Source organism: Oxyura jamaicensis, chromosome 17, assembly GCF_011077185.1.
Source record: "Oxyura jamaicensis isolate SHBP4307 breed ruddy duck chromosome 17, BPBGC_Ojam_1.0, whole genome shotgun sequence".
NCBI lineage: Eukaryota > Metazoa > Chordata > Aves > Anseriformes > Anatidae > Oxyura > Oxyura jamaicensis.
The window spans coordinates 10,690,399-10,707,169 of NC_048909.1; the positions used below are offsets into that span (position 1 = coordinate 10,690,399).

Sequence of the window (16,771 nt, forward strand, 5' to 3'; positions counted from 1 at the left end):
AAGGGGAGGAAGGGAGGGGAAGGGGAGAGGAAGAGGAAGGGCAGCAGGAGGGCAGCAAGGCGGCAGCCCGGGCCTGGCCGAGCGCTGCCCGTTGCCGGGAGCCGAGAGGAGGAAGGCAGCGCGCCGAGCGGGAGGTGCCGTCTCGCTTCGTCCCCGGGGCAGGGGCAGCGCGGCCGGGCTGGCCCCGAGGGGGGCGGCTGGAATCCGGCCCGCGGTGCGGCTCGGGGCTGCCCCGCGGCCCTCCCTGCTCGCCGCGGCGGGGGCAGCGGGCGGGCAGCGGGCGGCCCCGGCAGCGCGGCTCCGCGGCGCCTTTCGCGTCCCGGAGCTTTACAACTTGCAACTCGCAGAGCGCCGTGACTTCCTTCTTTTTTCTTTTTTAATTCTTTCTAATAGGGTCTTAACGCTGGAGAACTCGACCGAGCGAGTGTCTGTGTTTTTTCTTGCAAAGTCATGATACCGTGCTGCGAGGGAAGGAAGCGCCGGTCGTGCTGCTGAGATTAGCTCTCACCCGGAGCGTGCGATGCTCTGCTTAGCGATAGGTAGAGGGCTATTTCTGTGGACGGTGCAGCTGACTCACAAGTAGAAGCTGCAGTTTGAAGATGATGGAGGGGGGCATGGCACGGACAATACGTGAAATCCGAAATGGTGCGCTTCCAACAAATGGGCAGGACGGTGATTTTAGGAAACGCTCCTAGGAACTGCCCCTCCTGGGGAGGGTTCCAGGGTACTTGAGGTGCTGTACGTGAAGGTTTCAGAGTGTGATGCATCAGGTCCTGGAGCGTGCAGGCTGTGCTGAACACCAGTCAGTCTCCCTGGGTTGCAGTGCTGGGACGTTTCGAGATGAAGACAGGAACTGGTCTCGAGACAGGAGGCTGGGAACGGGTTGTTTTTGTCAGTGACTTCAAGTTCTGCGCTTCTTCTGACTGAAAGTTAATTAGAATGACTCATTATGTAAGGGGAACCCCTCTTTCTAACAGCACAGGCAACCGGAGCACATTTTAGCCTAGTTGCGTGCTCCTGTGGAATTTTGCGCAATGCAATAATACTGCAATTGACAGCTCAGGAGCCAGCCGAGCCTGAGCACTCCTGATAAGCCCTGTTAAGGGGCATGAGAAGCAAGGAGCTTGTTGCACGTAGGTCTTACTGCAGAGGCACTACACTGCGTGCTGGCTGCAGAGCCGCCGCTTTCAAACAAAGACACAAACTTATTGAGGAGTTTCACGTTAATATTGAGAGTCGAATTGTAGCAGATTGAAATGCAGTTTGCATGTTGGACGTGCTTTGAGATGGGGGGATTGTAACGTGAGAGTTCAGCGGGTAAATCCGAGGTCGTGGTGAACTATTCTGCTGAAAAATGTCTGTTTGGTTTTGCTCAAAGTTGGGAGATAAGTTGTCAGCTTGTATAAAGAAGGCTTGTTAGTTGTTACTATAAATATTACCAAAGAAAAAGAGATTTTCATCAGGGTAAACTAGCATGGAAGTTATTCAGCCCTGCTTTAGAATTCTTTTTCAGTAAGATGGAGTGATTTCAGCTTTGCCTTGCCCTGCCCTGCCTACATTAGATCTGCCCAAACTTGCTTTGGAAGTTGAGTCTTGCGCAGGAGGACTCAGGAGGAGCAAATAACCTTGAGCAGGAAGCGTTGGAGGAGGGAGAATTTGGTGTACTGGCAGTATCTGTGGCTTTGCTTAATCTCTCTTCTGTCAACTGAATCGCAGAAATATTTAATGGAGGTGTCACTTGTTTCTGTATGCCACGGTACAAAACCACATACTTTGTAAGCTCAGTACCTGAAGATTTATGAGTGTTTCCCAGGACTTCTAAACATGAGAAGCAATCCCATGTTTAGTCCCATATTTATCAAAGGCAGAGATTGTCTTGGGTTCTAGTAAACGTAGGTCGTGCTGATGGCAGGACAAAACATCTTAGAAGCTGTCAGGTCACACAGTTTTTGTGGTTCTGGTGGAGCGTCACAAAGTGGAATTGCTTGAATTGCTGTGATAAGTTTTTCATACTGTGCCACAGCTTTTAGTAGCTTTCCGAGCAGCCTCACGAAATATGAAGTGTTTTCCTATCAAAATGAGATTACCGGGATTGAAAAATAGCTGGCAGATAGCAGGAGTTATTTAGTACCCGGTATTTCTTCAGACACATCAGATTGCCAGATACCTAAATTTCCTAAACTCTCTTTTATACAACTGCGTACAGACATCTCGCACTTCAAGTTTGATGAATGATAGTTTGAAACTAGATAACGGGGTAATTACGGGCAGCTTTTGTATTTGTGAGCACCGATAAGGTAATCTGATAAACAACTTTCCGGAATTAGTACCAGCTGAAGCTGCTGCCGCTCTGTCTGTCTAACATTGCCTTCTGCAGCGCGTTACCGAATACGTAAGTGTGGCTAATTGCTTTTTAAAGCTCTTGTCCCCAGCGCTGGCATGGAGTGAATGTTGTGAGGCGTGGGAAGGTTAGAGCATACAGCTGTTGGCCTTTCATACCGATCATAAAGGGAAGAGGTTTTCTGAGGGGAGCAATGCACCGTATAGGTGTATTCATGGTAGAAGGGTTTGTCCTTTCAGGCTAGGCTGTGTTCATATCCGTATCCAGAGTAATAGCATCTGCGTCTCGCTTAAGTAGGTTTGGGGGATTTTATTTTTTTTCTTTGACTGTGCTGCATGTTTTCTGTAGAGCCAGCCTGAAGCCTGCTGAAGCGCCGTATGTGTCGAACCACCAGCGTTACAGCTCCGGTGTTCTCAGCCGTCTGCCAGACACTGAAGGTGAAGACACAGTTGTTTGCACTGTTACTTTATACACTTGTGTGATTTCAAAATAATTAATTTTTAAGAACTGGTAATGAGAACAAATGAGACATTCCACATGTGCAAAGGTGTATTTCAGCAGCAGTCGTTAGCTGTCAACACGTGTAAGTTTTTTGGGACTGTAAAGGCATGGAAGCTGCTGCTCCCTTTTTCGTGTACTCAGGGCACGGAGTGGTGTCATGCAGTCAGCTTCCTGCCCTCTGGATTTTCACAGCTCCTGACAAAATGGTGGCACTGGCTAGCCACGGTTCGATTTCAGATCGGTTCTCCTCTCTCTTTTATTTGGTGTTGTGCAGTGGAGATGGGTAAGAGACACGTGGACCCTGGCAAATTGACAGGACATTACCGAGTGGTCCTGGCACCAGCACATTTAGAAGTGCCGCTGCAGGTACTAGCAGGCTTCTGAGCTGTGTGCTGTTTGGGGCCTGAGGTTTGCCGTGGTGATTTGGAGAAGTAAAAAGCAGTGTGAAACTTGCCATGGTTACTCAGTGCTTACATGTCTCTGCTTATTTAATGGCCATGGTTCTGTATCACTTGGAGATGCCCAAATCCTTTGTGTGTTAGGTGGTATTTCTGCTTTTGGAGTACGTGCAAGACCCACACTGTTTGGTTGTTTGTTTCTCAGGCAGCGTTATAAATGATAACAGCGTTGTTCTGTGGTATTCTGGTCTTCCCTGAAGTTGCTCTTTTTGCTTGCTGAACAGAGCCAGGTTATGTGTGTGTGTGTGTGTTAGGACTCCAGACTGGGTGGGAGTCTTACTTGCTTTCTGAGCATTAACTATATATCTATTTGTGATTGACTGCCCTTAGCTTCAGAAAAAGTAACGGGCAATGTAACTGCTGTACTGATAACTGTAACTTGCTAGAAATAGTATGTTCTTTCCAGGCCACCTTGGTCTATTTTGCTGACTGGAATTTTGGAGTCCGCTCCCACCTGTGGGCAAGGGGAGAAAAGAACAGCCTTTCCTCTGAGGCTGAAAGCTTTCAGGGTGCTCAGCCCACCCCGATGCTGAAAACCTCTCTGTTTAAAAAAAAAAGTGGCAGTGAAACTCTCCATGAGAGAAATAACTTTAATAGTAAGTACACGAGACATCTCAGAAGCAGGTTAATCAGCATGACTATTGTTAAATGTTTTTATAATGAGTGACACAAATAGAAACCAGTTGGGAAATTTGGCAAGGCAAAGGCACAGGAACGCAGGTTCTTCATGGGGGTCCTCCCTGCGGTCCCCTGTTCCTTCCCAAAACTTGCTCATAAGTGGGAGAACAACTTAAAATGGAAAGCCTCAACTAAAACCATTAAGGTTTGGTAAACTCTGAGCAACTTTTAAGTCCAGCCCTATGGCAGAAAGCATGGGAAAAGGCAGAAGATAGTTCTACAGATTTCAGAGTGTGTATATTTATATACATGCAACTATTTTCCTGGTTGATATCAACAGCTGGTAGTTTAATAACAAGTTTTTACTCTCTTTACAGACAATATCAAGTTTGATGCTATTTTTCTACAAGCCCTAATATTCTGTGGCTAAAAATAAAATTGTTGCAAAAAGTCGTTATTTGTTTCTCAAAGAACTTTGGCAGTAATGTCAGTGTTTTTCTAATCGTTTGTCTGAGACTGCCCTAGTTAGAACATCAGAACTACCGCATCCTTGAAGTTCCTTGCTTAATTCCATCTCCTGATAGGAAATATGCATGAGCTCTAACTGGTTAGGGTTGCTGGTTTGGGGTTTTTTGTTTGCTTGCTTGCTTTTTGTTTTTAAGGAGAGTTTTATATATGTGTTTGTCTGCATTTGCTAGGAACGTCCTTTAAACCACCAGGTGTAATAATGCTACACTTCTTATGCATAAAGACTCGTGACAACATCTGTTTCCATCTCTGCTAGGGTTTTTGTTTCAGGTAAAAAAACCATAGATGAAAGAACTTTCTTTCGTGCTCAGGGAGTAGTGGTGGTTGTCGGTGCACCTGGTTAGCAGGCTTTCTCCATTCACTGGGGAAAAACAAAAACAAAACAACCAATCCCACCAACAAACGTAAAACCTGGGCCTAATTAGGGAACTACTCTGTATTCTGTAATCTACGTGTGTAGAGAGGATCGGCTGCTAGCTGTGAGGAGCAGTGAACCACAGGTCTTTAAAACAGTAAAAAGGGAGAGCATTAGACGGGTCGCTGGTAAATGTTTTGTAGTTGTTCAAGCACGGAATAAATGGTCTTGTGAAACAGGATGCCTTGTATGAGGAGTAAATCTTTTGTTTCCCTGTAGCGTGATTTTGAAGGATTGTCCCTTAGATCCCTTGACAGCTCTGACATGCACCAGGATGTCCAACAGGTAGCTGGATCAAACCCCTTCTCTTCCCAAATTACCTGGCATGGCTCTGAATGCTGCTGGTGAAGAAGCCTTGGAGCAGTTAATGATTAATGCCGTGGAGATGTGATCTGATCTATGTGGTTCTACCCCTTCCCTTGTCAGCATTAATGCAATTGATGTGTTTTTTTGTCCATGGAGTTAATTTTTAGGTGGATTAGCTGCTTGAACTTGCTGTGAGTGGTATGGTACCTTGTGTTTATGTAACTGTTAACTAGTAACTAAGATTTAGTATAAGCTCTAACTTCATAAGAAGATGCTGAGACAGAACAGTGGCTAGTGTTGACCTCTTTTTGTCACTGGTGTATTAGGAAAACCTTTGGTTGTTTCAGGGTTTTCTCTTTTTAAAATTTTATTTTGATCGCTTCCCCCCCCCCAAAATACTCTTCTGAGTGGAAATACTTGAGGAACATTTTCTGGGTGAGTTGTACCATTGAGAAGCATCTCTAGACTTGCTTCCAACTTCTGCCTTACCTAGGTATTGGTAATCCTTCATTTTTCAGTTAGTTAGCAGAAAAGTCCAATTAATATATTGAGAGCTTGGTGCCCATCATGCACAGGGGAGAGGGGACAGCTTTCTGCTCTTTTAATGGGCCAGAGATAACTACCCCGGATACTTGCATGGTGCTGTGTTATGTGGGCATGCTTTAGAGCAAAGACGCAAGCACAAAACTCTTTTCCCATGTTCACCAGACAGCAGTCAGAATTGGACTCCTCTTCATGTCCCGAGCTTGTGGCATCGAAGCGGCAGGAATGTCTGCCAAGTCATGTCTCTCCAAGTAATGGCCGGTTTCTCTCCCTGCCTGCTAGAGGTGCGGTGTGGGAGGGCTGTGGGCACTGTGTTGCTGGTTCAGTTGATGAGTGTGAGCTGAAGATGCCACTCACTGCTGTGCAAGTGTCCCTGATGTGCTGACGTGTCCAGGGGTTAATGAAATTGGCTGTTAGGAAAGCTTGCGTTAAGGCAGGATGGGCACAGAGATATTTACTGCTGAGCTTACAGCCTTCTTATTGCTTCATCAAGGCCAACAAAACTAGTTCCTGGAAGTGTTGGAATTCACATTTTTTTCCCCTTCTCTTTCAGTGAGTGCTGTGTAGTCCACTGTCAAAGATGGTGAAGCTGGATATACACACGCTGGCCCATCACCTGAAGCAGGAACGACTGTATGTGAACTCAGAAAAGCAACTGATTCAGAGGCTCAATGCAGATGTGTTGAAGACAGCTGAAAAGCTGTACCGCACAGCGTGGATTTCCAAGCAGCAAAGAATTAATTTGGACAGACTCATCATAACAAGGTGACTTGGAGGGATGGTGGTGGAGAATTTGTGGGGAGAAAAACTCCTAAACTTCTGTGAATTGCAGCAAATCATTTGGGTTAACTGTACAGGAAGACACCTGCCTTGGTGTACCCTTGTTAACAGATTGACCCGGTGATGCCTTCTGGTAAATGTGTTTGCTTACGAGTTACTGTTTCTGTGTTTGTCTTTAAAGTGCTGAGGCTTCTCCTGCCGAATGCTGTCAGCATGCAAAAATCCTGGAGGACACGCAGTTTGTGGATGGATACAAGCAGTTGGGATTTCAGGAGACTGCTTACGGAGAATTCCTAAACAGACTGAGAGAGAACCCTAGGCTTATTGCATCCTGTCTGGTTGCCGGAGAGAAGCTCAACCAGGACAACACGCAGGGCGTCATCCACACAGTCTTCACCTCCATTTATGGCAACTGCATCATGCAGGAGGACGAGAGCTACCTCCTCCAGGTCCTTCGCTACTTGATCGAATTTGAACTTAAGGAAAGTGACAACCCTAGGCGGCTGTTGAGACGAGGTACTTGCGCGTTCAGCATCTTATTCAAACTTTTTTCTGAAGGACTTTTTTCTGCAAAACTTTTTCTTACTGCAACTTTACACGAGCCAATCATGCAGCTTCTGGTTGAAGATGAAGACCACTTGGAAACTGATCCAAACAAATTAATTGAGAGATTCTCTCCAGTACAACAGGAAAAGCTCTTTGGAGAGAAAGGCACAGAAAAGTTCAAGCAAAGAGTTCAAGAGATGGTCGACTCCAATGAGGCCAAACTGGTGACCTTGGTGAACAAATTCATAGGCTATCTCAAACAAAACACGTACTGTTTTCCACACAGCTTGCGATGGATCGTGTCACAAATGTACAAAACGCTCTCATGTGTAGACAGGCTGGAGGTCGGAGAGGTCAGAGCAATGTGCACAGATCTCCTTCTAGCTTGTTTCATCTGTCCTGCGATTGTTAACCCAGAACAGTACGGGATAATTTCTGATGCTCCTATAAACGAGGTGGCAAGATTTAATCTGATGCAGGTATGATTCCTTTTAAGCTAATCTAAAAAAAAAAATGAGAGAATGTTCTTGGCCTCTTTTTCTCTACTGCAGCAGGGTGGTACTGTGCTAAAGGTACAGAGCGCTCTACCTCTGCTCTACAAGACAAATGCTAATACAATATTTGTCATTGCTGAGAAGGCATGTTCTAAAGTTTATCTGCTTGTTTGCTTAAAATATTCACTTTTAAAATGTTACAGGGTATATTCCTTTCTCTCTTACAAGAGTTGCAAATGTACTTAGCGTCCATTCTTCATAATAGCTTTTATAAAGTGTAAATGTAAGATGAATTCTGGAATGTATGTAAACTAATGCAGTGCTGTTCTTTCTAATGTTAAGTATTATGCCAGGTATTTAACAAAATAATGAAATATTTTTCTGACAAAAAGCAAACAAACAAACTCCTATCATGCAGCAGTGACCACTATGTAGCTGTGTAGCTGTCTACTCTGTTATTGGAGTATTCCCCAGCCCTCACGGTAAATCTGTCTGTGCAAATACTTGGACAATTTAATGCTAGTACATAGAGGTGTAGCCTGCGGGCATTAAGTGAGACTCGCTTGGCTGAGGATATGCCCCACACAGGTAACAAAATCTATTTGTAAATGTCTACGAAGTGGACAGTGATCCCCACGGAAAATCATTCCAGTGAATTTTACTCACTACGCTTTTATGGCCAGGGACTTGCATTGTTTTTCAGATACATTAGCAGTCCTGTCCAGTATCGCTGCTTGCATGTTGCAGCAGATTGCACTTGTTGACTCTTTAAAACTGAGAGTAGGTTGCAGTTGGTGGTTACTAAGGAGTATATTCTCTGATCAAGAGTTAGACTTTTCCCTGTTCTGTTTTGTTTTTGTCCCCACTTACACTTAGCAAAGTACATACAGCCTTTTAAAATCTCTAGCTTTGAGATAATCGGAATTGCGAGTTGAATCTAGGTCATGTTGTAGAAACAAACATGCTTTGTTCCTGCGAAGGAAGTATGGATACTCATGGCATACTGTGCATGCAGATTTTCTTATTAAATGCAATGACTGCTTTTTTTTTTTTTTTAAAATATGCTTGCATTTTTTCTGCCCTAAAAGCAAATACAAAACTATCTAATCAACCAAAAGTATTTCTACTGTTAAATTAAAATGGACGTAGAACAGAGGAGTTGCCTTAGCTAACTTTTATAACAGGGTCCATCATGATGATGTTTTGCAACATTTATTCCTCATAGTTCTTCTCATTTCAGGTTGGGAGACTACTGCAGCAATTGGCAATGACTGGTTCTGAGGAGGGAGATCCACGTACGAAGAACAACCTTGCTAAATTTGACAAAGTAAGAGTCCAGACTTAAAAACCTAAGACTCCTGTGTATACTTCATCCTTCTGCAGCCTCTTTTTTTCTGACATTGCAAAGGACTTGCTAAGCAGTGAATTTAGGATTTCCATGTACTGAAAAGCAGATTAAATCCTGCACAGAGCTGGGAACAAAATCTTGAGTACTAGAATTAAGGCTCAGGGATTCTCACTTGTACTTTGACATCATACTTAAAAGAAAATACAGAAAGGAAATTAAAGCAAGTTACCTTTTAAACTGAAATGCTGAATTTCTGTCCTTTTTTTACTGATGCGAAAGAAAACACTTAGATCTACAGACAACTTTTGTTTGAAATCCAGTGTTTAAAAAGTCATTTGTTAGCACAAGGAACTTCTGTTCCGTTTCTTTTGCTTTTTTGTTTGCCTTTTCATGTGTTAGTATGACTCCTCCATAGCAATTAGCTTCATCAGAACAATGAAACTAATGATTTTTGATGTACTGTCATATATTAAAAACAAACAAATAAAAAAAAAACATACACTTAATTTGCTTGTATAACTTCCAGATTTTGGTTAATTAAAAGTGCTCTTCAGTCATCATACAAAGTTACACATCTGTTGTACAGGTAATGTTCAGTCAGATTAGAAAGTGATACTGTGTGTTGCTTCCGTGTTTCACTTCTAATCTGTGCTCAGCAGATCCTTCAGGAAGGGGCAGCTTATTTGCCATAAACCGTTTAATTCATATTTAAGATCTGAAACTGCTGCTCAGCAACGAAACACTTTAGAAACTGTAAGAACACTTAAGTAGCACTTTTAAATGCAGAAAAGGATTGCAGGAAATGCTAAAACTAACTGCAGACTTTCCTTACCTGCCTTTCAGTGGGTTTAATAATGCATGGTATTTTATCCTAAGATGTTAAAAGTAGGAAGCAAAACCTAATGTTATGATTTAAACTATTTAGCTCTTGTCATAACTTACGTTCTTTTCAACCGCTGGTAAATGGTCTTTCATTTCAAAACTTCTTCCCTTGCAGAGCTGTGTTGCTGCTTTCCTGGATGTAGTTATTGATGGGCGTGCAGTTGAAACTCCTCCAATGTCTTCAGTTAATCTCCTGGAGGGGCTGAGTAGAACAGTGGTTTACATGACATACAGCCAGCTAACTAGTCTGGTAATATTTTAAGTTCCTAAATAGAATTAATATAAACTTGCACCCATGTGTTTATAGATCGGATAAACAGGGCTGATAATTCATGCTGCAATTCTTACCCACACTACTTCTAAACTTGTAGGTTGGTTTCATGCGGAATGTGATGTCAAGTGATCAGCTTAAGGAAGATCGGATGGCTCTGGAAAACTTGCTAGCAAACTTGCCCCAGAACAAACCAGGGAAAAGCAGCAGCCTTGAAATGACTCCATATAATACCCCACAGCTCTCTCCTGCAACCACTCCAGCTAACAAAAAAAATCGCTTACCGATAGGTAAGGACAGCAAACAGACTTCCTGCATGATTTCTGATACCGTGATATATTTTCTTTACCTTTTTTAATCATCTTCTTAGGATTATTCTTTGGCTACACTTTCAGGTCCTACTTTTTAGTCTGTAGATGATGGAGAATTTTCTTCTGCATAGAGAGCCAGCTATCTTTATTACTTTCTGATGTGAGTGTCGTGAGCTTCCCCACTCTGGACTGAACTGGGGAAGAATGCTGGAGTAGTTGTTAGGCTACTGCAAGGATAGTAAAGGGAAAGTTTGAAGACGGAAAGCAGATCTAGGAGGGAAGATTGCTTAGGGAAGTGGTAAGACGGAAGCTGTGACATTTAATTAGTGGGGCAGAATAAGTTTGAAATGATTGTATCATAGAAGGGAGGAGGAATAAAAAGAGTAGAACTTTGTGTTGAGAAGAATATCTCTCTTTGTTCTCCATTACTTGCCCAATCTAGTTTCAGTAGTTAAGATACTGTAATGCAATTTTACGTTCTTTTTTCCCTGTTTTTGAATAGGTTTTCCGAATCTTGAACTTTTCCATTTCAATAATATTTTCTCTTAAAATAAGAAGTGTGGTACTCTTCGTCAGTGTGTATTTATGTGGATATGACCAAATGGGATATTTCTGTTCATTTGAGACATTTGGTGTTAGTTTGTAGCAGGATAAAAACATATACAGACAGATAAGTGGCACAGAAAAACAAACCCCAAAACAAACCTATCCCATGTTGTTTTAACTCTGCTGCTGAACGGTTCTGGTCTTAGGCCTATAACGTAGTGGCACAACAGGATTTATTTTATGATATAAAGTAGTTTTGTTACTCAAAGTTTTGATTTCTTTTGTTTTACTTTAATGCTTTCGAAATCCAGGACAGCAATTGGCAGCCATTACTGCCTGGGATACTTCTGCTACCAATCTTTCAGCTCATATAACTCTAGTAACCCCTTTTGGTGGGTAATGCCCTCTTTCCGTTCTTTTCTGTGAAACTTATTTATAACACAGTTGTCATACTTAAGCATGCTTTTGGTTTACTTTGGCAATCAGTTCTTTTCAGATTTTGTAATTGATTTCCATATGAAACGCATTCTTTATGTACGTGTCGTTTTTAAGAATACCCTACATGTATTTGTGGATGATCTTAAAATCAAAATTTGGCTGTTAGTTCTGCACACTTGCCTTGTTTTCCCTGGACCAAATAAAGAAATAACTGGTGTCATGCTGCCATACTTAGCAATGTTAATTCCCTCTGGGTGTTTTTCCTTCCACAGTGTCAAACGTGTGAAAATGAGGCTACTTGAAAGGACTAATAAAGAGTCACCAAATAATCAGAATAAAACACCTGATGTTGAATTTGTGGATCTGCATTTGAGACACCTGCTAGAATAAATTTTATCTACTTAAAAGTTTTTCCTCCTAAAATGCAAATTAATTAAACATTGTTTTTAAGCCAGAGGAACCTAGACCTTTCTTGTTGGTAACAGACTTCCTAATGTTATCAACTAATTTATTAAGGGTCTTTCTGTGACTGGAACACACGATTTTACAAATGCAGAATCTATTTTTCAAGAGATCTTTTTGTTTCTTTTTCAGATGCTTTTTAAACTTTGCCTATTACTAGATCAGTGGCAATCTCTTCTAAGGATAGATGTTTTTCTAGGTTGTGTGGGCATGTATGCCTACTATTTAAAGAGGGAAGAAATAGCACATGGTTCTTAAAATATTTAAAACATAAGCATCTTCCTCGATTCCTTTGAATTATATGGATGCAACACTCTTTTTAACAAAATGAGTGCAGACATCATATCCCCACCTCCAAGTGTATACAGCTGGGGAGCTCCTCTGCAGCTACTGCCACATCAAATTCACTGTTACTACTTGGCTGCATTTTTGATTTCACATGTCAAAACTCTGGACCCTTTAAAGTTACTGAAATTTGTACTAATCTTTGGTGTAAAAATTTGTGCAGGCACACAGGATGTGACATACGTTGTTCCTCTCAATTTTTATGTTATGTCCTTTTTCACAGTTCAATACTGAATGTTAAGCACTGGTTCCATCTCTCAAATTCTGTTAAGACTTGGCATTTTACAAATTTATTCGTATGCATGTTATTAATTCAGAATATTGCAGTTCTGTATTTCCATTGCATTGTCTTTTTTTCTCCCTAAACAAGGAACAGCTTTCTAATGTTGTTATTTCAAAACACTTTCTTAGCAACTCGTAGTAGAAGTAGATCAAATATTCTAATGGATCAGCATGGGGATCACGAAGGATCCTCGCAGGAGACTATCCCAGAAGTTCAGCCGGAAGAAGTGCTGGTGATTTCTTTGGGAACAGGTCCACAGATTACTCCAGGAATGATGTCAGAAAATGAGGTATGCAAAATCTATTACAGCTTAGATATTTTGAAAAATACAGCCTCTGTGTTCTTTAATAGCAGAACAATGAAGTTGTCATGCTTAAATTCAGATAATGCATTCAAAACAGTGATTAAAATCTTCACTTGTTCATTTGTTTTACTGAACTTGGGTATTTTTGCTTTCAAATTTCCACGTGTTAGAAGTTTTTTCTCCTCCCTTAGTATATCTGCAAGTTGTGAAAAATAGTATATTAACACAGGAAAAATGAAGCTGGCAGTTTTATGGAGGCTTTGTCATCTAACATGCTTAACTGGGGCTGTTTCTTCTGAGCCTGAATAAATTATTTCTATTACTTCCCTGTGTGCTTTGTCCTCTGCATCGAGTGACGTATGTGAATAACAGCATGGGAACGCTGATCCTGATGTTTTTGGCAGCTCAGACTTGAATCACACAAGCCCAGCTTCTTGTGAGGGTGGAGCTGTGGTCACGTTGCCATGAATGCCTTCAAAATATGTCACTTAGGTTAAGGCTGTTTTTCTAGCCTGTTCTTTCAGCAGGTGTAGAACAGCGTTCTGCTTTCATCTTCGCTGCTTTGCTTGATAGTTGGGATTATCTCATTTTGCAGCCTTGTGTAACCATCGGTTTCCATATTACATCAGACTGATGGAGTCAGGAGGGAGCTGGTGGGCCTGTTATTACCAGGGTTTGCCTTATGTTCATGTCTTGGTTACCTTACATTCCCTCCAGGTTCTAACTTTTGAGATAAATGTGTTTTTTCAAATGGAATGTTGGGAGTTGTACCATTGACATCTAGAAAAAAAAGTGCAAAAAGCATGTGCAATTTTTTGTTCATTGTGTAATTATCTGAAAAATAGGTTAAGGAAGTCTTGTTTATTTCCCCCCAACTCTCCAGGTCTTAAACATGCAGCTTGCAGATGGCGGACAAGGAGATGTCCCTGTTGATGAAAACAAACTCCATGGTAAACCTGATAAAACCTTGCGCTTTTCCCTCTGCAGTGATAATCTGGAAGGAATATCTGAAGGTGAAGGGTTACTTAAGTCTTGAAGAAGTTTTGTCACTTTTTTCCCCTTATCTGTAAAAGGAACTTCTGTTAAATATAGCATGTCATTCCTGCTGTTTTAAAGATCAAGCTAAGAGCTTGTCTGTTCTGTTAGCCATTCAAAGAAAAAAGTCTGGAACTGAACTTTGACCTGCAAAGGCATAACTTAGTCTGAGAATTATGGCCAAAACCAGTAAGTGCATTTAGAAGAAGAAAATAGTGTTGTTGTTGTTTTTTAATTAAGTGCACAACTAATTATTAAAGATAATTTAACTTTCTTCTAAATTTATAGTTCTCAGACTTTTTTTTCATCATTTTCATCAGGAAGAGCTTCTTTACTGAAAGGGTTGTGAGGCATTGGAACAGGCTGCCCAGGGAGGTGGTGGAGTCACCATCCCTGGAAGTCTTCAAAAGACGTTTAGATGTAGAGCTTAGGGATATGGTTTAGTGGGGACTGTTAGTGTTAGGTTAGAGGTTGGACTCGATGATCTTGAGGTCTCTTCCAACCTAGAAATTCTGTGATATGTTTTAATAAACTATTACACATCTCAGAATGGTTTCTGGACTGAGGACAACTCCTTTATATTAACCTCAGACACAAGAAAGCAGTTTATCTGTGGTATCAAAGAGGTCTGTACAACTTAGTGTGCTTTATTTTATATAACTTTTGTAATGTAGTTCTTGCTCTCTTTCTTCCTTCTCAAATAAACAATAATTAAATTAATGACAAAGGCTTTATTGACTTTTAGTTGAAGTATGGTAATGGTGAGATTCTAGATATCTCTGGTAATCTATTTGTAGGTTATGATAGTCAGTATGGTCCTTCATACATGTGAAGCATAAATCAGTGCAGATTAAGAATCCATAGAGTAGGGATCAAGAGTAGCAAAACACTTTGTTCATCAGTACAGTATTTTGTACTGGAATAACTACTTAATTTCTCTTAATCGTTGTTGCTAATTGTGTCCTGGATTGTTAATCCTGTATATTTGGAAACTGTTATTCAAATTAGATTTATGGTAAAATGTGTTTTTTCACAGGTCCTTCAAATCGCTCCAACTCTGTATCATCTTTGGATTTAGAAGGAGAGTCTGTATCAGAGCTTGGTGCAGGCCCCTCTGGGAGCAATGGTGTTGAAGCTCTGCAGCTGTTAGAGCATGAACAAGGCAGGTGCAAATTCTCTGAAACAAATGCATGAGGTGCTGTAGATGCTAAAGCCAAAGTTCTGTGGAAAAAGGTTGAGAAATTTACTAGTTTGGGGAAAAAATAAGTAAATGTTCACCCTGTGCAATTAGTCTTGCATTTATTTCTGTGGTGTTTTTTGTTTTTCCTCCTAGAAATATTTCTTGTAGTCCACAGGAAAAAAAATTGCATGGAATTTTGAGACATAAGTCCTTTGTAGGAAACTGCTTGTAAAGTTTTGCTTAATACTTTCCCTGCAAGGGAATAAGGTGGTCTAGATTGGAGTAGTCTTAAAGCAGCTGAATAGCTTTCTGTTTAACATATGTTTGTGAAACAATGGAACGGGTTGCCGAGAGGTTTTGAAGCCTCCAACCTTGGAGATTTTCAAAACATGACCATGAGCAACCTGCTGTAATTGACCATGTTTTGAACAGGGGGTTTGGACTTGAATGATTTCTGGAGGTCCCTTCCAGCTTCAACAATTCTGTGTTAAGTTTTTTATTGGATTTGTATAAGTTTCTTGATAATGTGCTAAATTTTATCCATTGCTTTATCTGTCAGTTTGGTTGATAGGTCACCAGGTGTTGTTTAAGATTCTTCTTACATCTCAGATGTACTTAAACATTGTTTTCAGGGAGTATCTCTTGAATTGTATAATAGTGCTTTACAGGCCTTACTTGTGACAGAATTAGTGTTTGTGTATTTTTTTTTCCCTTTAATGTACTCTTACAGATTTTCAATTAAGAAGTAATCAGAGAAGCCTTTCAAAAAATTCAGAACTTTTTATTTTTATATAGCCACAACTCAGGATAATCTTGATGACAAGCTCCGTAAATTTGAAATCCGTGATATGATGGGGTTGACTGATGACAGAGATATATCAGAAACTGTGAGCGAAACTTGGAGTACAGATGTCTTGGGTAGCGACTTTGATCCAAATATTGATGAAGACCATTTGCAAGAAATTGCAGGTAACTCAGTCGTGCATCCGGTATGTTAAAATGCTTCATGCTTGGTGTGAAATCGTAAAGCTCCAGAACCCATCTCCTCTTTCTAAATAGGTATTTTCATTGATTAAAGTGGAGCTGCTCTGTAGGAGGATTTTGTGCGCATGACTTGTATTTTGTTTGATTGCCCATTTTTATCTTTATAACATTGTCTTTCATTATTAGTTTATTAAGGACACGTAAAAGAAAAAAATAAGAACATGTTGTGTTAGACTTATCTTCAGAAAGTATATATCTAGTTACACATTCCTGCTTTACTTTTGCAGGTGCAGCTGCAGAGAACATGCTAGGCAGCTTGCTGTGTTTACCAGGTTCAGGATCTGTGTTGCTTGATCCTTGCACAGGTTCAACCATATCAGAAACCACAAGTGAGGCCTGGAGTGTGGAAGTATTACCAAGTGACTCAGGTCAGAATTATGCAGTTTGTATTACTTTAGTGTGAACCAGAGGCATGTAATTCAAAGCAACAGCCTCTTCCTTTGTTTCCTCAAGAAACTCTTGTTGTAAGCTTAAGTTAATATTTGTGAATACTTCTAGTATTAGAAGGATGTATTATTCCTAGGCAGAGAGAAGATAAAAAGCATTGTAAGAGACTTACTGTTACTTAAGAAATTCTTAAGGGCTGAAAAAGGAGAGAAGGGAATGCAAAGCAAGACTGTTTGCTCTTTTTTATAGTGATGTTTAGTAGTGCTGTATTTGATCACAATTTACTTTTGGTCGTTTTGGCTATATACTGCTGTCTCTAAGTAATGCAATACTTAAACTGATAAGAACTTGTCAAAATGCCTGTGCAAATTGCTATCTGTGCAGGGTCCTGCCTTCTGTGTAGGG

General features: G+C 41.0%; 1 protein-coding gene across 7 annotated transcripts in view; it reads left to right on the forward strand.

Moving 5' to 3' along the window:
- Nucleotides 1-2: 2 nt before the first annotated feature.
- Nucleotides 3-16,771, forward strand: part of GAPVD1 (GTPase activating protein and VPS9 domains 1) — a 29,786-nt gene continuing 13,017 nt past the window's right edge. The window contains exons 1-13 of one of the 7 annotated variants that reach the window (XM_035341456.1): nt 3-134; nt 2,690-2,778; nt 6,264-6,475; nt 6,672-7,515; nt 8,771-8,857; nt 9,876-10,010; nt 10,132-10,321; nt 11,200-11,280; nt 12,545-12,705; nt 13,604-13,733; nt 14,792-14,917; nt 15,731-15,904; nt 16,207-16,347. In XM_035341456.1, the coding sequence (XP_035197347.1) occupies nt 6,291-6,475; nt 6,672-7,515; nt 8,771-8,857; nt 9,876-10,010; nt 10,132-10,321; nt 11,200-11,280; nt 12,545-12,705; nt 13,604-13,733; nt 14,792-14,917; nt 15,731-15,904; nt 16,207-16,347 (2,254 nt within the window). In that variant the 5' untranslated portion in view covers nt 3-134; nt 2,690-2,778; nt 6,264-6,290. The other 6 variants (XM_035341458.1, XM_035341460.1, XM_035341461.1 and 3 more) reach the window with 6 other exon arrangements.